Below are 24735 nucleotides of genomic sequence, written 5' to 3' on the forward strand. Positions count from 1 at the left end.
ACATCTTAGATGCTCCGGACATAGTTGAGATTGCAGCTACTAATAGGAACACTAGGGAAAACGCATTATTTTACTGCACAGACAGCCTTACTGAAAAAAACGTCGATTGTGGATGTGTTACAGTGAAACAAATTTGAACGTGAAACACGTGCACCTATTCAGAACAGTTAGAGACCGTTCAAGAGGGCAGCTGTTTGCCAATTTTAACAATCCACACAAAAGGACGGCAGGTGCCGTGGTTTGTGGTCTTTTGTTTCAATATTGTGCCTGAGTGGTCACTGTCATGCTTATTTACAGTTACCAGAAGTGTTAATTTTTTTCAGACTGCCCCTAAATGACTGTTAAATAGGCCAGTAAGCTTCATCCGTAAGACAAAAAACAAACAAAAAAATCAAAGCCAGATATTTAACTCTGAATAATAGATTTTATATTTATCAAACAGATTACGGCTAACATTGAAATGTATTCCACAATTCAACAGTCAAAAGGGAACAAATTGTTCATTGGTTAACTTGTAATGAAACCCCAAGGAATGAAACCCAACCTCTTTTTAGACGTCACCAAAAACATGTGGAGCTTTATTTTTTTTAATCAGCCTTTACACTTTTTAGGGGGGCGGGGTGCTATATAAAAGTCTATTCAAGGGAACGCCTCTGGGGTGCACAGAATTTGAAACGAAGCTGAGTCTTCACATGAAGGGAGTGCAGTGGGCCTTAATATTCAGACCATGGGAAGGAAATGCGACTTGCTCATTAAAACGGCAAGTTTTGGCCAGCATCTGATAGCATTCTAAAATCGAATAAATGTAGCGGTGGGCCTGTGGAAATAACCATGGATAAACCCGAAGCGTGCGATCCGTACAGTCGACCAGCGCGCAGGACGCAGTGGATAGTAAGTACCTTGGCTTACCATTATGGATTAGATCGCGGAGTTGAAAATGAAATAATAGTTTTGGCTACCGGATTGGATCAGTACCTACAAGAGATTTTTCACCATATGGACTGCCAAGGAGATGGTAAGATTCCTGCTGAAGATTTTAATATACTCTGCGAAGTGTTGGGGTTGAATAAAGAAACGGACCTGGAAGAGTGCGCCGGGATTCTGGAGAATATTCCCAACGAGTTTACTTTCAGACAGTTCCACGCCAAACTCTGCGGCTACTTCAGCACTAAAGCAGGGTGCCAGTACGAAAACGGTAGGCTGCTCGTGGGTAAAGAGAGCGAGCACATCGAAACGCAGATACGTCTCAGAAGCCCTTTGAGGAGAAGGGAGAAGTCCCTATCGGTGAGCGCCAAGGGAAAAGGCAGTAGGGGGTCTTCACCCACCCCGGGTCGGCATACATTCGACTGCAGGCAACTGGGAACATGCACGCGGGAATGTTACGAAGAAATTGTGGCTTTGGAAGAAGCTGAAGACAGGATAACAAAACTCGAGGATGAGAATGCAAGCCTGAGAGAACTGGTGGAAGACATGCGGGCTGCGCTTCAAAGTAGTGATGCCCGTTCACTGGCACTGCAGGTGTGCATTTCACTTCTATTTTCATCATTTATGTAAACCGGCTGAACACAGCAGTTCCTATAGAAAAAATAAGTTGAACATGGAGTTTTACAGTAGTCTGTATTTTACAGTAGTATGTCTAATCTTTGCCTATTTATTTGTTTTCATGGATAAATAAAGCGCGAAGATATATAATAAGAACGCTTGTCGACAGTCGAGTTAGTTGTCATTAGTTATGCAAACATAGACCATTGGTTATCAGGGCTGTTAAATCTGTATGTTAAGTTCCCATCTAAAATGGTTAAACCTATGACCAGCAGTCTATATGCAAAGTTTGTGCACTTTTCTGTTTTTTAATCAATTTTTCAAAAACACATTAAGCCCTAAGCGCATAAGCCTGTAAGAGCATCTGCAAGTATATTGTTGTTTTTTAACGTTGTTTTTACTATTGATTTTTTTCTGTAGTGCCTTGCTTATTTGTTTTGATACTATTGTCCAGATTACTTTTTTTTAAACACACTTTCATTGACTTATTGTCACAGGTAGGGCTATGGAAAAGCCATTCTAAACATAAACAAGACGGCGGATGTTTCATTGCCCGTCACAAACTGTCTGCTCAGAAGAATAGCATCCATGGCAACACAAAGAGCCTCCAAAGTTTCCTGCATGAGATCGAGCTGCTCCGTAGCTCAAGGGACGGGCAGATCGAGGAGGCCATGCTCTTCAACAAGAAACTGGAGAGGGAGCTCAGGAGGTCCCAGGAAGCATTGCTCACTCTGGAGAACTGCAACAGAAAGCTGAAAAAAGAGCAGGCAGCCATGAGGAAGAAGGTGGAGGAAGCCAGACTGGCTGTGCTCAGCGGCTTGGGCAAAGTCAAAGAGCTGGAAGTTAAAGCTAACCACTTGCCACTGCTGCAGAGGCACGTCCAGCAGCTGGAGTCCGAACTCCATTATTACAGGTATTCAGACAACATTGTGTGGGCAACCACAAGGCCCACAGACCACACAGATAGATCTTACCCCTCACACACAGCTTGTAATATGGAAGTTGTTAGAGGAGGGAAATGTTTTTTTTTCCTCATCTAAAATAGTCCACTAATGTTTTTTCTCTTTAAAATATATGTTCAAGTGGTTTTTGGATGGTCTGAGACCTCTACAACTATAGCTGTACAATTTTCTAGCTGCCTACGATTCAATATGTGGAGTAATGAGTCCCACAATTTGTAAATCTTTATTAGTTTGTTTATGTAATGGTTTTATGAATTAACGATTTGTGTTCTTCTATGAAGAGGGCATGTTCTATCCAACTCTTGGTTGTAGACCAAGAAAGGTATGCTGGCACATGCAGTATATTATTTGTATAGTTTGATGTGGTTCCCATTTCAGAATTTCACCCTTGTTTTGTTTGGGTTCATTTAACAGGCAATGTGTGTGGCAAGTAGGTTGCCAGTTGGTTCTTGTTTAATTGGGCACTGCCACTGTTGTGAACTATTCATTTCTGAGAGAGGTTCCATTTTATTGACTTTAATTGAAGTTTTCTAGTGGTTTTTTTAATGTTCACAGCCCGTTTGCCTGTTTTTACTCCCAGCACGTCTGCATGATTTGTTTATAGTGGCTGACTATTTCAAATAGTTTAATATTTTTCCAGGTTTTTGAGACTCTGGAGTCTTAAGAAGAGGAGAAAACAATTACTGTGTTCTGTACCAATTCTTAAAGATCTTTATTCCCTGGCTCTTATTGCAAATATGATTTTTTGTTCACAATATGCCAATTATATATTATGCTATTATATTTTATCTGTCTTGTTTCAGCTATTCACATATGAGCTATTTTGAGGGATTCTGCCAAATTATTATATAATCCTCTGCACAGCATGTGTTGTAGATGACGTAGGAGAGTAGTGTAAACACTTTGCTTCATTGTGGTTTATGTGGAGCCATGAGGTTGTGCTTTTATTGGCTGGTCCTTGCATTGGTTGTGGCAGGGTAAAGATAGCTTTGTGGGATTGACCCCAGGACCCAGGGCTAAGGCTGGTTCTTTGATTCTCACAGAGAAAATCCACCAGAAATGTTGCTGCTCTGGCCTTTGTGCCACACAGGGAGTTTTAGCATGCAGGGAAAAATGGAAGATTTTAAGCATGCTGCAAGGATTTGAAAGAATTAAGAAGACAACACGTGAATCAAAAAACACTAATATTCATCACTTACAGATAAAACAAACGTTTTACACACATCATTTTGTCAGCTCATAATTGTTCATTTTCGCACTGATTGAATGAAGTGAGACACAATATTAGTGAAATCGTGCTTGGTCAAATATTTGTCTATGGTGTTTATTTCCAATAATGAATGTGTAATTTAGATACAAACTCATTTAGAATATACTAACTTGGCATCCAGTTAGTAAGTTAGCTGTGAGCATGGAATGGTTTTCTTTTCACATTTATGTTATCACTCCAAATATTTGCAAACTGAAACTTGTATTTCAAATCCTCACAGATTCCAAATCCCCCCCATGGTTTGCTAATCTGTGCCCTTTCTAGTCTGTGCCAGGACGCCTCTCCTGGCCCCCATTGATGTGCTGAGAGCCAAATAATTCATTCACTCCACAATAGAGCTGACATGTAGGGAGAGAGCTCCATTCAGCCTGGGAAACCCTGACCTAAGCAGATTGAAAGTTCCCATCAATCTCCAAATAGTTCCCCGGCACTTTCTCCCCTTGCCGAATAATAGATAAACACTCCCTGGGTGTATCCTAGCAACACCTCTTCACATATTCTCACACCAGTAGTCCCAATGATTGTTCATTGAGATTTCAGGCCTTTGTGTGAGGCCTCCATTTAATGAACCAGGTGTACAATTTAATTTGATCTCAAGGATAACCATATACGTCCAAATCATTAATATGATAATGTGTGGCATGGAAACAAAGAGTACATAATATTGCCACATAGTCAGTTTGACATCTGTGATAGCCTGCCACGAAGCTAGTTTATTGTAAGAACAGTAAAAAGTGGAAGTCCAAAATGGGCAAAAGGCACTCTGCGTTGATTTAACACAGAAAAGTTTACTGTGGGTTTGTTAGGATTTGTTTTTATTTTTTGAGGAACAGGAAAGAGGCAGATAGTAGTCATAAATGCAAGGTGCTGTTGCCTTGGGACTGCAGTGTTCTCAGTACCACATAAACCAGGCTTTGCTTTCAGTAACAGCAACTTAACAATACTGTGATTTATTACCATTTCATGAAGAATCTCCACCACCTTATAAATTGTCCAGCTGTCTGTATTTCTGCGCTTCTTTCCGTGAGCTGAAACTGCAAGGTCCAGAGCAGCCATCGTCTCACGGTGCAAGGTGAAAAGCTGCTCTGAATATCGCTATCCTATAACCGAAACGGTAGCAGATCTGAGTGCTTTGTGGAAGCACGTTTGAAAAGTTATCCGTCCTGAAATACTGAAAAAGGTTTCGCTGCCTCTCTCTGCCTCTCTCGTACCGTTTTCTTATTATATTACAGCATATGCTTGAGGGGCATTTAAGTAAAGTCCTCAGTTCAGCTTAATTGATAATATTATGAAGAATATCAGATATTATTAAAGTAAATACATTATACAGCTCATTTTCTTGTTTATATTCACGAGGTTTTCAGACAACAAAACAACATTTAATTTTAGGAGCTATTGACTGTGACGTTCAATTAACTAGACAATTGCTTATATGGACATGAAAAAATTCTAAAAGCCTATTTTCTATAGAGACGGTCTAATGCTTCTCGCTGCGTGTTAACAACAGATGTAAAATTAGGCGACATTTTGAATAAGACAATCAAAAGGAATGGATGTAGAAGCCATGAGTTTTGTATTCCCTCATATAAGAAAGCCCAATTTGGTGGTTTAAACTAAAGACTTTAGAAATGTCATGCATTGCCTCTGCTCTGCGTGCAGCAGTTTGGTTTGTTTCTTGGCCTGGGGGAGACCTGTACATCAGGCTGCTTCACACCAGGTTCAGGCAGAACACCAGCTTGTAAGAAGAGATGGTAAAAAATGGAGCCATATGACACTTCTCTCTAAGCTCCCCTCCTCACCTGCTTCACATGGAAAAGCCCCACGGGCCTGTCAGTTTGTCACTGTGGGGTTATGGTTCCTGGAGCAGATTCAGTAAAAGGGCCATCTGGTGAATCCTTTGGAAAAGCAATCGCACATTGTTGGCAGATAGCGTACTCTAATATTCCTGGTGCTCTGTGAGGGCTCAGGAGGGAGGGGGAGGTGGACGGTATCCCTGAGAAAGGGGTACGCCCTGGGAGAGGGGTGAAAAGGCTCTGGAGGATGTCCAGCAAGTCCGCAGCTGTGTGGAAACAAAAATGAGAGGAGGCTTTTGATGCATTGCCCAGTGCCACAGAGGGCGGTACTCATACCCCTTGAACTAGAAAGAGAGAAAGAGCGAGAGAGAGACCACCCCAGTATCCATGATATGAAGGGGAATCTCACCACTAAGAGATGTTTATAATAATTTGTGCCAACATTATTAATCATTCTGGCACTATTTTAAAATGATGTTGTTGGAATATTTCTTAGTTGTAACTGCACTACACAGCTGTTTGCAGGGCTAAATATATACCAAACACTGTGACTTTGTTGATTAATTAATGAAAATGATTCTATTGTTCTTGAGGTTGCATGTTCTGCGTGGAGGAACGTGTGGTTTATTTCCACCGGGGCAAAGCAGGGGGATTTGGAGTTTTTGGAGTCGTAAGAGCATCTTCATATCCTAAAAGCCAGGGACTGTGTTGCTAACTAATGGTTTGCATATGGCTACATACCTTCCAAGATCCACAATTTGAAGACATTACATAAATTTTGGTGTGACTTAATGCAGGGCTGTAAGATTATGGCTGTTGCAACTTACAACCAAATATTGACATAAATAGCTATTGTCTGGGAAGGTGATGTAATAATGTGCCTTGTAAGTGTGTTTCATTGGTATTTTCCATTTACGTAGTTCCAGTGTAACTGAAATAAGTCCATATAATAAGTTGCATACCCTTTCCTCATTTCCTGAATATCCGAATACATCACATGCTGTCCAGAGTACTCTCCACGCTCCTAGCATGTAAGGTCATCAGTTAGATCATTCTTACATAATCTTTCCCTGAGCATTGTAGGTTGGAGGGGGACAAAGAAGCAGGAGGAGGGTAATTTGGGGCCTCCTGTTCAGGAGGAGGTGGTGGGAACAGGGGCCGATCCATTGCGTTCATTAGCGTGAATAAAGGGGGAGGCCAGCAAAGTGTACCTTTTATCCCCCCCGCCCCCCAATCGGGCGTTTCTTGACCCAAGCGAAGTTGAGCATCTAAATCAGTCGGCGCAGCCTATGCAAAACTGCAGGCCAGACCCCGAGACAATGGAGGCCGTTGGGAGGGATGCAAAAGCAAAAAAGTAGGGCTGAAAAGCCTACCATCTGGAAGGAGCAAACACTCAGCTGTTTGTTCACTGGCTTTCTGTCATGTCCTCCAGAGGCTGTTTTTCAAAGCCCACAGGAGAGGGAAAGATCTCTCTCTCTTTCCATTTCTGTCTCTCTCTCTCTCTCTCTGTCACTGCTGCTGCAGCACATCAGAGAGCAGTATGTGGGAGAGGAAGTCAGACATGTGAAATGTACAAACACGCAGGAGGGGGTTAGGAAGCCCTTCAGAGAAAACACACTATTCCCCCATTGAGCTGTTCTTATATTTTGGAAACAGCTGGTGCTTGGCGTGCATAATTGTGCGATTGTTTTATAGTTTGTAAAGGAAGGAATTTTGATAAAAGTGTCTGTGTGTGTGTGGGAGGACTCAGAACTAAGCATACCACAACTGCCTCATCCCATAGGCTGTCTTCAATATGTCCACATTTGGGACTTCCTGTCTCCCAATGCCTGAGCATCTGCTCAGTGTCCAGGTCATACTGCACATTCTGGTGATCGATTTTGGGGAAATGTAATATCCAGCCCCGTTCTCTGCTTGATATCTGAGAGAGGTGTAGAAAGGTCTGGTTTGACCCCCATCTGCTTCACTGTGCGAACAGTATTCTATGCACTGGGGGCCGTGATCTGAATAACAAGAGTGTGTGTGTGTGTGTGTGTGTGTGTGTGTGTATATGTATTCATGTGTGTGTTTCTGTGTGTGAAGGAGAGATTTGAAGTTAACAGGAGCCTAATATATTTTCCTGCTCCACTGTTGTTCTTGTACGGGTTTCAAACCCTCCTTAGCCAAACTGGCTCATTTTTTTCAACCTTGGAAAATTTATTTTCCCCTCCTCCCTTCCTTTGCAGATATTCTGACCACGCAGACATCAGCACTATTATAATTGAGACATTTCCCAGTACCTGAAACCGTTATAACTCTTACCTCTTGTGTTTCCCCCCTCCCTCTATATGAGTAAGAAGTCTCTGCCCAGTGTATTTTTCTTTCTCGCTCCGGAGCTGGATGTTTGCACATTGCCCTGGTGCCTGTGTCTGCAAGGCTGCATTCTTGCTTTGAAAATGTTTATGAGTCTGACCTTCTCGCAGCGAAGCTGGAGAGAGCGGCTGCGGGCCTGATTAATCACCGTCTGCGTTTGTTTGGGGCCAGGGCTCAATTACATAAACCGGAGGAGCGCTCTTCACATCCGGCCGCTGCGGTCGTAGCATGCGTGTCTGCGCATTTCACTGCAGTAAGGACTGCACGGCAGGGAGGGGCACGTATGCAGTTAGAGCTCAAGCAGATGACTGCGTTCAGGCACTTCTCAATGTAGTGGACGTGGATAATAGCTGCTGATTTGTGACACTGAAAATACAGGGGAAATCTTCAAGTTCAGGCGAAACAAGCAACACTTTCAGGTAATAGCGCCTGTTCCTTTTGATGGGAAAAATGCTAAGTTAAAAAAGTCAGCCCGGCTCATGTAACATCGCTGGGGGGGGGGAGCAGCAGAGGAAGTGCTTTGCATCAACCTTCAATGTAATAAACACAGGAAGCGGTCCAGTGTCCTCACTTTAATCACAGACAGCTGGAGTCTCCCCGAAGTAAAAGCATCAGTCCTGCCTTGTGTAAATATGGCTACAAAACAGAATCAAGTCATTAATATTCCAACCAAGCTTTGTACTATTAACAGACTAAAAAAAAGAGCGGTCATTACCATGTGATTTATTGAATACTCGGCTGAGGCCAAAGGCAACTGGCAGGTCAAACTAATATCCTGTATTCATTAAGTAAAACTGTTTGCAGAGAGAGATTTTAAAACAGTACAGGTAGTTTGTCTGCTTCTTCTTCCTTCTTTGTGGAGCATGTGTTTCTGTTTTACTTAAACTGGTGATTCAGGAGAGAGAGAAAAAAAAGCAGGAGTGAAGCATATTTCAGACCCCAGGACATTTTAGATGGCAATCAAACAGGATTCTGGAGTATGTAATTGTGATTAATGTCTAGCGTTCATTCCTTTTGGTAAACTTCTTGCTTGGATTGGCAAGAGATCGTTGGTGTTTATTTCCACCATGTTACATCATGGTTTGTGATATTTATTGAAACGAAAGATGTTTATTCCTTAATGTTGGTGTGTTTCGCAGAAGATATAATTTTTTTTTTAAAGGCGTCTGGTTACAGGGTCCAACTAAAGCTTATGGATAGCATTAACCCAGCCCCAAACCTCAGGTCACAGGCTGTTTGGTGTGCAGGGCAAGTAAACATCATTATGTTTTGACCAGATCAAGATCCTTGACCCCTACTAAAACCGTAATCCTAACGCTAAACCTAGGGCCAAATGGACTTCTTTTTCACCCATTCACACGCTCTTTATGTGGACTGAACACAATGACAGTGTTTAGAAAAACCCTGCCTGAAACTGCCCACAGCATACATGTAGGCAGGCACAGCAGGAACTTCATGCAATGGCAGCAGCCAGACCCGCTCTTCAGATTCATCAATTGTCCTGGTGATTCTGCTTGTGTATACCCTTCTGGGCTGATAAGGCTGTTGATGAATGTTTTTCGAGGATGGCATAGCTTCTGTGATATATTAACCTGACCTTTCTGTGGCTCTCCAATCACCAAACAGTCCTGCCAGGGAGCACATTTTTTTGTGTGCCAAAGGAGAGAGAACAGACAGTAAGCATGGACCGTTCAGACAGTCCAGGAAATCTTAAATTGCACATCCAGGTGTATGTCTGCAGTTATTAAACCTTGTGGTATTGCATGGTATGTTTGCTCCTAAAGCCAAATAGTCCAAGTGTCTATCAGATTTCCAATATGTAGCCATGCAAGATAATTTCTTCTCTGATTTCCTAAATTGAAATAGTCCGGCTCTGCCACACGCATTACTCACTTACGTAATCATGAAAAGGCTAGACCTCTCAAGCTTGGTGTGTAAGGAAACAAAATGAACAATGATATGATATCCTCTCCTTTTATGGTTACAATCATTGTGAAATATCCTGATATCTACATTCTCATGACAATTAAGAGAGCAATACAGCAAGGGCTAAAATAATGGGGTTTTGTTGCACAATGGTTATGAATCTGAGAGCAGTGCTGGCTCCTGTGCACTATTTTATTGTTGAGTTTTGTGCCCAAAAGGAGTTTGAGTTAGTGCAGATAATGTATCCAAGTTTTACAAGTATTCCACTGAAAATTATAGTCAATAATCCCAACAGAATATGCTGTGACACGATGAATCAGTGGCCCACAATTGATATAAAAGTTACAGAAGCATTGTGCTACCCTTGTTTTTATGAAGTTCTAGCACTTCACATTATATTTAAAAATATTTGGTTCTGTGTTTGGAAACCCTTGATTAAATTTTCCATTGAAAATTGGCAAGGATTTTTTTTTTTCATGGACTGTTTCAGAGTGAGCAATTCGATCCAGTTGTTGTTTCCCTGGATGTCAGGATGTCTGGAGTGAGTTGTGGTGACTTTCAGTTATATACCCTTTCATCCCTGTCTCCCCCTTTCACCATCTACACACAGCTCTGCCTCTGCCATTAAGTGTGTTCATCTGTGTTTCTGTCAACAAGAATTTTATGTGCGTCTCCTAAGCCATTCGATAAAATATATGGCTTTCTTTGTATTGTTCACAAACACAATTCTAATACCCCTCAGCCCTGCCTAGCATGACAGTGAGCAAATCCACTTTTTTTCAGGCTACGCTCTCTGTTTCTATTAACACTTTCCGTCTCCAGGGACAAAAAAAGCTTTCGCCCTTTTCTCTCTTTTGTCTGGTGAGAGAGGCTGCTCGGAGGCCTCACATGTCCGCTACAGTAAGATAAACTTCACCCACCAGCCTCTGAAGGCTCCCCCCCCCGTCTTCAATTAAAGTTCAATTAGTCACAGGGAGCGCTGCTGGCCCCCTTTCTCACCTCCAGCAGTTCATTTCATTGGAGACCAAAGGCACAGGAGGAGAGGGAGTTGGCGGGGTGTCTCCACGGTAACTGAGTGCGGTAGGGGGGCGGGGCGTAGGGGGATTGTAGTGTTTGTATGCCTCGGGCATCTTCTCAAGCAGCTGTGAGCCATCATGGGCCTGCCGCACCCCCCAAACTGCCCCCCTCCCCAATAATTCAAACACATCTCCCTCTCTCTCTCTCTGCTCAGCCTGACTGTTCACCTCTGCAGCAGACTCCCCAATTAATGACTCCACGGTCGATGTAGGTTCCCGTTCCTGTACTTTTCCCTTTTATTCTTTTATTTATGATTTATATCCAGGGTGCAATCTTTTCTCCAGGGAAAATGTAATGCCGTCCTAAGCTGGCATATCCTTCATGCCAGCAGGGCTTAAAAAGAGTGCTCCGTGCTCGGATTCATCCTGCTCAAAACTGCTTTCTTCTGTTTTTCCCTGGCAAGACGGTGTCATCTGGAAACGCTTAATCTCTGTGACTAAGGCTCCCTCTCAGATTTCCACTGCTGGCCTTCACAGCGCTGGAACCCCGAAAAGTGTGCAAGATGATTGATCTGCAAGAACCACAATCCATATTAACTTGCAGAATTCCTTCCTTCATTTATTTTGCAGAAAGAAAAGAAAATCATTGAAATGTATCTGACGAAGCTCTGCGCATCAATTTTGCTGCACAAAAAATGATGGAGGGGTTTGCCGCTAAAATCAGTGGCACAATTGATTTAATTTCATTCTTCTATTCATGTTTTAACGAACGGCCTATTTTCGTGTAGCTGTTCCTTCGTAATTTGTGTTCTCGACATGGGAAAATGTGTTTGAGTGGAACAGAAAGTTCCATCTTGCTATGAATAGATGTATTGACCAAGCTCCTGGTTTCGATTGTCTTCCTGTCCTCTTCTTCCTGTTGGGCCCCAGGAATAGCAGCCTTTCTCATTCAAACCGACAGACCGATACTGGAATGCCTTACATCACTCCACAAACTTGAAGCTTGTAACACACTCAAGACACTCTACTGCTGCAGAGCCTGGCTCCAATTATTGGTCCTGTGTTTTGTTCAGAAGGCAAGAAAATAACTTTTGCCAGTTATACCAGCATATTCTTGTGAACCATCTGTGTTCTGGTATTGTTTAATATTGGCTGTATAATGTATTGACTTGGCTTGGATGTATCTGGGCATAAACAGTTTAAGCAGGAAGTGTGCATATTTTTTTTTATTTATTTGTTTTTGTAATGCATGTATAAATGTAGGCGGTCTCACTATAAGACATATGTGTTTGTGGACACTCTGCCTCGGACGTTTTAAGGATGGAAAAGTTATTGGATCTGTGAGCCGTCACTCACCGCGGTCTCTTCCTGTGGCAGGTCCGAGGTCTCCAAGCTGCAGGTTTCGAGCAGCAGCGCTGGGGAACATCAGTACAGCGTGGCCAGCGGCCCGCGCCGGAGGTGCTGTCTGACCACTCAGCAGGACCGCCGCTCCCCCACGGGGGGGCGGGCCGAGACCACTTCGGAAAACGGTAGGCCTGCCATATATCTCTTCTGCAGAGCTGCTGTCATGCTGTGTCGGGCACATGGCTCTTTTTTCCAAGATGTGAGTAGAATGATTCTGGGTCTGTGTGACGAGCTCTCTGTGTGTGTGTTTGTGTGTGTGTGTGTGTCAGCAGTGGAGGAGCAGCTCTTTCGCTCGGTGGAGGGCCAGGCAGCCTCTGACGAAGAGGAGGAGAAGTGGACGGGGGAGCAGCAGAGTCAGGTGGACGAGGTTAAGAGGATCCTGACCAGGCTGTCCTGCTGTGGAGACAGGTATGAGGGGTCCTACACACCTGCTCGCAATGGACAACATAGCCTCAATGCATACTCACTACCTCTGGGAGAGGCAGTGTATCCCACTGCCACAACCCACTTTTATGCCAGTCATCATCCTCAAAACAAGCTTCTGCATCTCTACACCCACAATGCATTGCATCTGGGTTGGTAGTCTTGATAGTCAGACTTAACTGCCTGATTCAGATAATTGGCTTTATTGCAACAATGAAGCTTCTTTCTCCAAAACTGAGGATGTACGCGGTTAAGGGGAAAGTTCACACTGCTCTTCCTGAACAGATTAGACAGAAATTGACTAATAGACCACATTGGACCAGGGGAGGATTAGCCTCACAAGTTACACTTCATATTTTCAATATTTGAGACAGAGCGTCTGAAAATGAGGTCTAGAGTAGGATGGGCTCACAATATGAAGACTGCTTCCTCCCAAGGTTTCTAAGGGCCACTGAGGGAGTTTTAACGTTGGCTTGCTTTTACGGAGGTTTCAGCCAGGGTACGCTGTGAAATGTACTGTGATTCTACATAAATAAAATTTTATTTCGCTTGATTTTGATTTCATTTTAAGGCATGGGAAACTTGGTACATTGTGTTTCTCCAGCACTGGAAAGGAGTAACCCCACACTGCAGCCTCTCTCACTCCCACGATGCTTTGCAGTATGTATGGCTTTGATTTAGAGACTGCCCCATCTGCAGGTGTGACGACAAGGCGGTGAAGAAGCTCCTGTCTCATTTCGGGGGCTCCAAGAGTGAGGAGAGCCAGGCAGCAGTTGTGGAGCTGCTGGAGAAAGTCACCCAGCTCAACAAGCAACTGGAGCTGAAGGAGACCCAGGCACGCAAAGTGGAGATGGACATGGACCAGGTACAGCAGGGCTTCCTGAACCCACAGCCCGCTTAATGAGCCAATACATTTTCTCATTAAGTGGCTCGTTTGCTACCTCTCATAAAAATGTTGCCTTGTAAAATAATTTCACTGAAGACAATATGTTCAGCAAATAACTACATTATATTTATTGTTAGTACGTGCATGTACTGTAACTAGTGCAGTTCATGTAAGAACTAGAGTGTTTCATTTGTCTGGTGTGAATATAAAGCATTGTAAACAGCAAGTTATTTTTGTCACAAATACCTCTGCAGGTCAATAGCTGGAGGGGGTAGGGGTGGCAATGACACGCTGTAAAGGACTATAGCTAAAGGAGGTGGGAGTGTAGCTTAGGAGAGGAGAAACTATACAGTAGTACAGTAAATCACATTTCTATATCATGAATACATTTGGAGCCTGGGCCATTAATTTAGCTTTGAAAAAAAGGAAAATAAACAGTGAACCTCCTTTAGAGCTATTCTGATGGTGGAGGGCTTAAAAGCGAACCCTCAGCCTCCCCCCTCTTCTCTGTGGTGGCACTGTGATCCGCCTGCCTCCACCCACCTCCACCCGCCTCCACCCAGCTCCCAGTTGGCGGGCCCAGGGTGTGGAGCCACCTCGTGCCTGCAGCTGTCTCCCACAGCCCTGACCGCAAGCCGCTCGCTCCCCACCCTCCGACCTCATCCCACACGCTGCGAATCAGAAATGAAGCTGTCAGCCACCAGCTGTGCTGCTGAGACAGAGCGGGAGAAGTGTGATCGACCCCATTAGCTCACGCATTCTTATGTGCGTATGGTACTTTTCAAAAGTGGCTGTTCAGTCACATCACTGAAGGAAGTGAGATTAAAGTGAGATGTTTTAAGGTGTCGCCCCTTCCCCTCTCCCTCGTGTGCAGATGAAGGACTCCTTGGTGCAGGAGCTGCAGCAGAAGGCGGAGGAGACGGAGCACCTCCATCTGGAGCTGCAGATGCTGGAGACGGAGAGGGTGCGTCTCTCCCTGGTGGAGGAGAAGCTAATGGACGTCCTACAGCTCTTGCAGAAGCTGCGAGATCTGGTCAGTCAGATGGGCTCGACCACCAAGATTCTCCCAGTCTACTGTCACCTTAAATCAAGCAATTTCACAATGAAAGTCTCACCAATCACATAGTTACTATACAGTCCTGCTCAGTTCTCCCTCTAATGGATTTCAAGTGATAAAATCTCAGAGTCTTGGTCTTTGCCGGTCTTTTTGAATGAGGCTTAATTGCAGGTTAATAAAGATGGGTTATATTTCAGTAATTCTGAAAGCCATATTCATATTGAAGATGGAGCAATTGCTACTTGCCTATTTTAAATCAAAATGTTCCCATTACTGTCAATACACACAGTAGTGATGCATTCCAATTATATTTCAAACTGCATAGATATTGTTAAAAGGTGAATGCAGGAAACTGCCAAAATAAAGCAAACAAAAGTAAATTTGTGGGATACAAAGTATATTGAATGTAGGTGATTCCACATAGCTGTGGTTTCTGACTTTATTAAGAAATGAATATACCAGCATACCCCCCAGTTGCCCTTTTGGGTACCCTGGCAGGAAGAAGAGATACAAGTGGCTTTAAAAGAGATTTTTGATGCGCATTTGGTAGGAGCTTAAGTGAGTGAGTCTGCTGACCTTGCCATTTCACAATGAACAGTGTCTAAGGTGATATTGCCATTGAGAACTGAGAGGAAGGCACGATCAGCTAGGGGTGACTGTGATTGAAAGTTCATACTCCTTGACCGTGATGTCTGTGCATTGGTTTGAGATGAGGCAAAACAGGCCTGTTAATCAAATTCAGTGGACTATGAAGTCAGTCAAGGCATGAGCAGGCATTTTCGCAAGGACAGTCCACTGAAAACTTTAGAGAGGGATACTATGCCTTGTGATTCCTTTGTTTTGGTGATTGCCTGTAGTTGTTCAATATCTTGTCAGCTAACATGATCCTCTATTTGTCTCTATAATGTTGATCTAACTGCTCTCTTTAAATCTGTCTTTTTTGATTTCAGAATGTCTCAAGGAGGTCTCTTGGAAAGATTTTGCTTAGCACGTTGGAGTCCTGTAGTGATCCTCAACATGGTAAAGCAAACTTAAACCACTATTGGGTGTTTCTTACATCTGCTTCTATTGGCTGAACCAATAAAAAATATATTGTACTGCATGACTTGGAATTTACAATGGACGTTTATGCGGTACAGTTATAAATAGAATCAAATGAAGTTTATGTGTACTGGCATGTCTCTGATGTGTTACTGTCTCTCTGCAGGGAAAGCCCACATTCTAGAAGTGTTAAACGCACTCTGTCATGAACTGGCTGCTTGTGAACTTCTGTCCAGCACGTCCTTGGAGCGAACGCAGAGTCACCAGTCCCTGACAAACGCACTTCTAATTTCCTGCTGACCAAGCCTGCCACCTGCTGGCTGGTTACCTTCATAGCACTTTTCAATGTAAAGATAGAAAATTTGAACAAGCACTGTTCAACCAACAGTTGTGACTACCTTTTCTGGCCTTTTTGCCCTTCTGCTGTTTCTGACGCTACTTCGGTGGGGAGACACTCAGTGAGTAAGTGAGAGAGTAAGTGAGTGAGTGAATGATGGGGTGAGTGTGATTGAGTGACTGAATGAAGGGCACGTTGGTTTCTGTGGCAGCTGATTCAGTCACAGCCAAAATAAATGTCCTGAGATCTGGGGGAAAATTCCAAACCCTATCAGGCTAAAAGTCTGGCTAAGTGTCTCGCAAGGAGCTCCTCCTGTGGCTGACATGACGCTTTGAGTGAGGCTGATCTGAACCTGAAAACAAGTTTGATGGGGAACGATAAAAGACTAGAGGATATAGAAGATATTCCATGGGCATTTGATATTCTGTGGGCATTATACAATGATGGAAGTGGGACAAGTTTATTTAGTGCCACAAGGGGTTTCTTTCACCGCCATGTCAGTCTCAACTCTAGTACGCTGTATTTTGAGTAAGCTATGGGCTGCGTTGTGTTGTTATGTACATGCAACATTCCATTTCATTTTATATAGTAGCCAGTCTTACTAGATTTTATATAATAGCAGGTGCATGCTTTGTGAAGTTGATCTTTTTTTATTGTACAGTTTATGTCTAGTTTTTTAAGACACCAGTTGTATATTTTATAGGGTGGGGTCCATGTTTTTACCAAGTTAATCTGGGTAGACTAAACTTTAATACTGTTTCTTACATTATACAGAAATTAGTTCTATAAATAATTAATTTTGCTATTAAAACTAGATGGAATCAAGATTAACCTGGTATCCACCCTAAGCAAAGCCAGTTCTAATGTAGTGTTTTTTTTTTTGTTTTTTTTTTTGGCCAAACAGCCTCTGAAAACTAGCAGTAGAGTTACAACTTGAGCTAGAGTTACAGGTTAAACCAGTAAGAATGTGCTTTAAACCATTTCTTGTGCCATCTTTTAACAGGGCCTACCTCACACACAAGTGTTAACTTACCCTTACAACCGTTAGACTCTCTTGGGCTCTTCATAGCTGTAAGCATTTCAATTTTTCATAGTCTTAGCATTTTCCTCAAGTATTACTTATATTTTTCTTTATTAGATATCAAAATATTAGATTTTTTTCTTGTGAAAAGTTTAGTAGGTTAGTAATATGTAGCTATGTAATGAATTAAAGTATATCCACTTATTAGACTGATACTAAGCATCATATTATGGATGCAAATTGCATGTAAGGTCCTAGTTAGACCTGAATGTTTGTAAACATTTAGAACTGTATGCTTTGTAAACACTAATATATAATTTTAATTTGATTATAAGTTTTTGTCCAAGTCTTATTCTAACTGTTTATTTCTCGTTTTGCTGTAGCAATTGGTAGAAATGGACATATAGATCTGCCAGTCTCATACAGATCTGTGTAGAGCTACCAGATCTGCCGGCAACAGCTTTATAACCCCCAATCCCGCAGTCTTGTTTTTCTTCTCTGATCCCAAAAACTGATCAATTTTGAAGGTCCAAGGGCCTCATGCATAGAATTTGAGTGGATTTCGTCCTAAATTTTATTGTACGACGAGTTACAAAAGTGTGTGTTCGTGTGATTAATAAAATGCACATCACACATATGCACGTTTTTTTTTTTAAATTTATAAATCACGAACATCCCTGAAGGAGTTGGTCCGCCGGAGAGGCAGATTGGTCTCGGCTGCGCCGGCTGGTGGGGAGAGCACACGCACCTGGGCTGCGTTAGCTAATCAGCCCAGGTGCTTAAATGTGTGCTTCTCTCCCCATTTCGGGCCAGAGACCGGGAGTTAATACCGAGAGCGCAGTTAAGAGTTTCATTTCGTTTTATTTTAAGCACGAAAGAAAAAGAAAACAATCCTCAGGTGGGATGCTGGAGGAGCTGGTCCTGGCCGAGAAGGCGGGTCAGCTACAGAGTACGGAACTGAATAGTTGCTGCTGTGTTTTACTTTCCGTTGTCTTTGTTATTTAGCCTGTTTTAGTTTATTGTTTTTGCCCGGAACCCGTGAGGGGGAAGGGGGAAGTTGTCCGTTTATTTTATTTCATGTGTGTGTGCGCGCTCTCTCTTTCTCTCTCCATGCGACAGAAACGGTTTTCCCCGGTATTGTCGCATCTCTCTCCCCGGGGTGTCACGCTTGGCGTGTGACAATCCCTGAAAGTGTGGGCAAGTGAATAAGCTTTACGACCCCACCCAGTGAACGCCCTCAATTACCTTTAGGCTATATGGTGACTTACTGACACGCATCCTCATGTGCAAGGAAATGTGCCCGGCCCCTAAAAACGCACTCACGGTGTATCGTATGGAGCGTATAGCCATGGTCCCTTGAATGTGAATAGCTCGCACAGGTTTTATAGTCTAGTCTATAATGAGTTAATATTTCACAACCGTAAAGCAGTTAGCATTTCTTCTAGTTGCTTGTGATTGAAAGCAATGGCACAACAGCACATTTCTTTGTCATGCAGTGTAGCTATTCACATTTTGCTTGTCTTCTGTCGGTTTAACGCAATATTCTAATGTCTCGGCTCAGTTAATGTGAGTATTAGCCTATGTTTGTGGAAATGCCTGTTTGTATTATAACCTACTGTGTTTATGGATGTTAATACAACCTGCATTAGTGGCATGTGGGCATTTTATGTTGGAATTTTTTTCTATATTCACACATCGCTGTCGCTTTTAAACAACCGAACGGATGAATTTACTTTGTCCCGTTCGTACACACTTTATGCTCTTAAGATGTCACGGCTGTTGAGAGAGGGAAAACGTGTCTCATGCCGCAAGTGATAGTTTGTACACAGGCTCTGGAGTTGCGCACATTTTCACAACAATTCCAAGGTTCATAAATCTCAACATTGGCATGTATTTACGATCAAATCTGTGCGTACAACCATTTTATGCATGAGGCCCCAAGTTTTTAGATTAACCACCCTAAATTAGTTGTTCTTAAACTCGCTCCTGGGGACTCAATTAAGGCTGTTGAACACTTAAGTTCTTTCCTCCTTTATCTTAAGAACACAATGCAGGTTTGGCTCATTTGCTTTCTCTTTGAATTCTCCATTATCTCCCTAATGGTTAGTTTTAGTGGCCATGTGTTCACACTTTCACTAAATAGGAGTCCATTGTTTCACCTCAGTCTATAATTTGTTCAGATTTACCTCTTTATGTAATCATTTGCAGTATAGCACAATAAGCACAATGATTAAAGGACTTTTTATCCTTCATGGCATTCATAGCTACATGCATACAGTAATGAGGCATAAGAGGGTAAATAATCCCTCAGAACATAAAAAGAGTGTAATTTAGAAAAAAATAACAGCTTGTTAAAATTCTGGGATTGCAATTGGTTGGAATGAAAACCAGCATACACAGGGTCCCCAGGGAATGAGATTGAGAACCACTACCCTATATAATAAAATGTTGCCCTCATGCTCAGATGCTTTGTAGAACTGCATGACTTTTTCAATGCTGGCCTTCTGGAGACCTCCGAACAGGATTCCAGAATAGCAACCTCTACACAGCTGTTCCTTAGTCAACCCAGCACACTTAGTGATACCATGCAACATGATTTTATGCATCTTTAACACTTCACATTAAATAAGCCATCACTGAATATGTTTCTATTTCATTAACTATATATGAAGGCACTCACAAATGCTCAGGCATGGAACACCTCTTGTCTAGCTGAATTTAGTAAGCTGGGAGGAACACTCGAGAGTTAAGTATGAGCTGCACATTGTTCCATTAAGTGTGTAGCAATGAAATTCCACTCTGGTGCCTGTACTGGATATATAGTCAGTGAAGGACATTTGAAAGTCAAGATAAGTTAGTTAAAATACTAAAGCCTAAATGTAATATAACCACAGTTTTAATATTGTGTTTGTTGTGTAATTCATGTTGCTTTGTAATGCTGTAATTAACTTTAAGATATTTTTTCTCAACATTGCAGGAATGCTGTTCAGTTTTGCCATTACCTTGTTGTATGCCTCCTTATAAGACCAGGGTAGTTTTTGATTATTCAGAGTACATTTGAGTTTTTGCATAATCAAAAACTACCCTCACCTCATAAACAGGTATACAACAAGGAATGGAAAAACTGAACAGTATGCCCATAGATAAAACATCGGATTTCAAATGCACAGGCATGAAAGATGTACAATTTGTTTTCTAAGAATGAAAAAATACCTGTGATGCAGCTGTGTGAGTAGAATTAGACACCTCCTTTTTCCTTTTAATTAACTTTTTTTTTTAATTAACATAGCTTTGGCAATATTTTACTTTTGTCTGTGAACTGCATATTTGTCTGTTAATACATAGTGATGTACTGTAGAATGCCAGCTATCTCCATATTCAACTCTTACTTTCTCTGCCATGCCAGTATATACAAGTTTTAATTTACAACTAAATTGCAGCTGTCTGACAAAAATGTTGTTATGCAGAGTTAATAAAGGAAATGTAATTTGGTTTTCATTGGCATTTTCTCACGTAAAATGTATTCTACTGTATGTGTTGTGTGGATTTCAGAGTGTCCAGCCCACCATAACCAAAGTATATACCTCCCTATAGGGGGGAACAGAATTAGCCAGAATTACTCCCAGGGTGAGTAGATGTGATGAGGTAGATGTGGGACAGCATGTGGATGTGATACGATGGCTGAAGTAGACATTAGTAAGAAGACGGCTACCTGGCCCAGAGTCTACCTGAGGTGTCCACTGGGAGGTCTGCGGAAAGTCTGTTTGCAGATGAAGAGGTTGCCTCATAACACAGTTGTGCTCATCTGCTGGAAAGCCTCTTTTAAGCAAGCCTTGAGATGGCAGTTAGATAGTATATTGAAGCCAATGGCACAAGTACTAAGGCTTGGAGATTGACTGAAGATATGAAGTTATCTTAGGTGGAGCAGGCCTTTCCTTTCTGTGGCCCCTGTGTTATTGACTGTAGGCCACGACAGCCTGTGCTCTGTGTAGCGTTTGCTTTTATTCCCCCATAGGATCTTAATTAAAAAATAAAGAAACAAATTAAAACAGTATAAAGAAAACAATCCTCAAGAAGGCCCTTTCTTCCAATTTTTGTACATAGGCAAACATTACCTTATTTCTTTTATTGTACTGATATTTCAAAACCACCTGTATTTACACTAGAAAAGATAGTGTGCTTTGGCTGACAAACCTTAATGCCCCTGCTGTTAGTTTTCTAGTTCAGTGGTAAACCTCAAAGTGATGACACTGTAATAAGGTGCTTTTTACGGCTCTAGGATGTAATAACTCGCCTTTATTTTCTGTTTAATATTCTCTAAATAGATGAGACAGAACAGGAAAGTAGTTCCCCACACACTTCAGAATAAAATAAATGATTAAATTTTGTGTTGGTTCATATAATTCTGTACTGAGCCTGTCACGTCCATATGCATCAGCTTACATAATGCATCTGCCTCATGCATTGAGCTCGCCAGATGCCTCCCAGAGATGGGGTTGAGGACACTCTTATCTCTGAGCTCCAGAGGGGCTTCCCCAGGGTCATGTGATCTTGACTTCATTTTGTCAGTGGTGGTTTTGCGCTCTTCCTGTGCTGTGGTTCAGAGACGTGCACTTTCAGAAGGCTCAGTGGTTGAAAATATTTGTGAAAAATACCTGTCAATATTCAAAGCTTTTAAGGTGACCTAACAGGTCATCAACTCAGCCGAAGACCGAGCGGATTTGTTGTGTTGAGCTCATTGGAAACAGCTCTCTTAGATATGAGCAGGAGTGTAGAGAGTCATTTCTCTGCTGGCTTGGAACAGAAAGGTAGGACTTCATATTATGAAACTATATTTCTGTTTTGTTATGTAAGTAGATGAGTTATGCCCAATATATGGGAATGTTCTTTTAAGTCCTTTTAAGTAGTTTTCCAAATCAATATTCAACAAAGTTGATTAGATTTAAGGATAGATTTGCATTCCTCCTGGCTGAACTGAAAGCATAGCACTAAGCAATGCTATTTTAAAATGGTTCTTTTGCAATGCCATGGCACTGTAATTTTTTGTCATAATAACCCTGCCAACAGTAAACCCTATAATGCAGTTTCCAAATTAATTTCAATAAAGTTCACTGGGCTTAAAAAACATTTTCTATCCTCAGAACTAAAGTAACGACAACACTTATCAATAATGTTCCAGTATTTCTCCTTTTCTAATATCACAGCACTGAATATTTTGTCCATTATAACCTATGACCAGAAAGCCATATAATGCAGTTTTCTAATTAAATTCAACAAAAATGATTGGGTAAAGGGCAACACATTTCCAATGCTCAAAAATAAAGTGAAAACAATAATAACCAATGATGGCTCCTGCCACGTCATGGTACTTTTTCTCATCCATGGGGACCCATGAACCTCTGTTCACCTTGCAGGATGCTTTCTGGGCCAGCATTAGTCATCCTCCTCCTGCTGGCTCCATCCACAGGGCAGCCTGTCCCGAGCCCCTGCCGTTGCTCCGCCCTCCAGCCTGAGGGACTGCGCGTTAGCTGCGGCTCTCAGGACCTCGCCGAGCTGCCCCAGCTCCCGCCGGGGACCACCGAGCTCTACCTGCAGGACAACTGGCTGACCGGCGTGCCCCCGGGGAGCTTCGACGCCCTGCGGGGCCTGCGGAGACTCAACCTGACGGGCAACCCCTTCCACTGCGGCTGCGCCATCTGGTACCTGTCCGCCTGGCTGCGGGATCACGCCGACGTGTCCGTAGGGACCCCTACCTGCGCCTCGCCCGTCGGCCTGGCGCACAGACCCATCGCCGGTCTGGACCAGGCCCACTTCTCCGCCTGCGGCAAGAAACGGGCGGCTAGCGGCGCCTTGGACGTCGTCACAGTGCTGGTGCTCGCCGCTCTCGTCCTCCTGTTGCTGTGGTGCCTGAAGACCGCCCGGAGATCCACCTTCATTGTAGAGGTTTTCGCCAGACACTCTGGGTTCGAGGCCCACACTCTGCGGTCTCTCAAACCCAAACACAAGAGGCACAAGAGGCAATCGGTGCCGTCGGAGGACAGGGAGCTGATGCTAGAGCACATGGATGACAGCAACATAGAAGCACCTTTGATTAACATGGAAATCCTTCCTCAGATACTGGACGTTTTGCAGAAGAAGCACAACATGAAGTTTAAGGCACCATGAGGAGGAGGACAGAACAGTGCACACCATTTAAGAGAGTGTTCCTCACCAGGATAAGACTATATTGTAAATGGACTGCAGTTGCTTTACAATTGATGCCTCTCATTCACCCATTGACACACACACTCGCACACCAACGGTGAAAGGCTGCCATGCAAGGTACCAATCAGCTAGTTGGGAGAAATTAGGGGTTAGGTGTCTTGCTCAGGGATACTTTGACACACCCAGGGCGGGGGATCGAACCGGGGATCGAACCGGCAACCCTCCGACTGCCACTCTTACCTCCTGAGCTATGTTGCCCCTGTATTCTATAAAATACAATTTTACAATTTTATAAGTGACAGTTCACCACAACAGGAAGATTTCACCGAACGATTAAAACTATTCTGAACTAGACAAATATGAATTGTAACTAACTGAATTAACTTTCATATCAATTGGACATATGAAAAGGATGATCCAGATGAGGGCAGACTTTTTCCCCTCTGTGGCAGAAGCACAAAATGCACAGAATGAAGTAATAAGTGTCTAAGTGTCTTTACTGTCCACAATGGAGAGTTGTCTGTTACATAGATAGTTTAAGTGCTAATAGGAACATTTCCACAGCCATGTCAGTGCTGGGCAAGCTATTACATGTCAATGTTTGTCTTCCCAAAACCACTTTCAGCCTTTGGTTGTGCCTTCTTAGCCCGTAAAACCTGCGTATTTGACGCTTTTAATCCCCTTGGTCCTTATTGGGCCAGTCAGAGAAAAGGGCTGTGGTCATGGTCAGTTATGCAGAAGTATCAGCATGTTCATGATCAGTAAAAAAAACAATACTGGAGCACAAGAAATTAAATACAGTACTAATTCACTCATTCTCTGAAACATGACAAGAGAATAAGATGCCATAAACTAATAGAATGTTGTATTTTAAAGAATCTGGAAACCATAACCCAAATGTAGTAGTTCTAGTAGTAATGTACAACATCAAACTTAACATTGATCATTTATAGATGCTTTATTTTGTGTTCATTTTTACAGCCCTGTCTTGATTTAGTCTTAGTGCTTAACTGCGTCTCTATGTATAACAGGGGTCTCAGACTGCACACCTGGAGGGCCACAGTCTGCTGGTTTTTAGTGCGTTTTAGCACTTAAGTGCTTAAATCGAGTCTCTGAGTCCACACACCTTGTTTATGACACCTAAAATGGCTGCAGATTAAAAGGAAACCATAAAAACTGGCAAATGGTGCATCCCTCCAGGACTGGAATTTGAGATCACTGCTGTGTACTCTTGTGTAACCTCAAAATTAGTATTTCTCATTTATTATGCAGTAATAAATAATTTGGAACTATTTCAATTAGTTGTTTTTACCTTTTTTTCCAGAAATGCCAAACAGTTTAAAAATAGTGAAAAGGCCAATGCAAGGTATGGGGAAATGCATGTGGGTGTAGAAGAGGCTAGTTCTATCCAGGCTTCCTGGGACATCCCCCCTCATACACCAGAGGCTCTTTTATTGTGTAAAATGCAGGAACCCAGAACTAAAAAAACTGCCTGACATTT

The 24735-nt window shown here is 42.6% G+C and overlaps 2 protein-coding genes across 4 annotated transcripts; both read left to right on the forward strand.

The window, feature by feature from the left end:
* The first annotated feature begins 654 nt into the window (after window positions 1–654).
* On the forward strand, window positions 655–20528 carry efcc1 (EF-hand and coiled-coil domain containing 1). Of its 3 annotated transcripts, none has more exons than XM_035389283.1 (8): window positions 655–1518; window positions 2040–2455; window positions 12239–12390; window positions 12535–12673; window positions 13388–13553; window positions 14449–14607; window positions 15582–15651; window positions 15839–20528. In XM_035389283.1, the coding sequence occupies exons 1-8, from the start codon at window positions 832–834 to the stop codon at window positions 15970–15972; spliced, it is 1923 nt and encodes a 640-aa protein (XP_035245174.1). In that variant the 5' UTR covers window positions 655–831; the 3' UTR covers window positions 15973–20528. The 3 variants fall into 3 exon arrangements, with proteins under 3 accessions (XP_035245174.1, XP_035245176.1, XP_035245175.1); XM_035389285.1 differs by having other exon boundaries at window positions 14449–14538; XM_035389284.1 differs by having other exon boundaries at window positions 12538–12673.
* Window positions 20529–20681: 153 nt separating this feature from the next.
* On the forward strand, window positions 20682–23244 carry gp9 (glycoprotein IX (platelet)). The gene is made up of 2 exons (XM_035389286.1): window positions 20682–21838; window positions 22445–23244. The coding sequence occupies exon 2, from the start codon at window positions 22446–22448 to the stop codon at window positions 23193–23195; it is 750 nt and encodes a 249-aa protein (XP_035245177.1). The 5' UTR covers window positions 20682–21838; window position 22445; the 3' UTR covers window positions 23196–23244.
* Window positions 23245–24735: the final 1491 nt, after the last annotated feature.

Source organism: Anguilla anguilla, chromosome 13 (genome assembly GCF_013347855.1).
Source record: "Anguilla anguilla isolate fAngAng1 chromosome 13, fAngAng1.pri, whole genome shotgun sequence".
Lineage (NCBI taxonomy): Eukaryota > Metazoa > Chordata > Actinopteri > Anguilliformes > Anguillidae > Anguilla > Anguilla anguilla.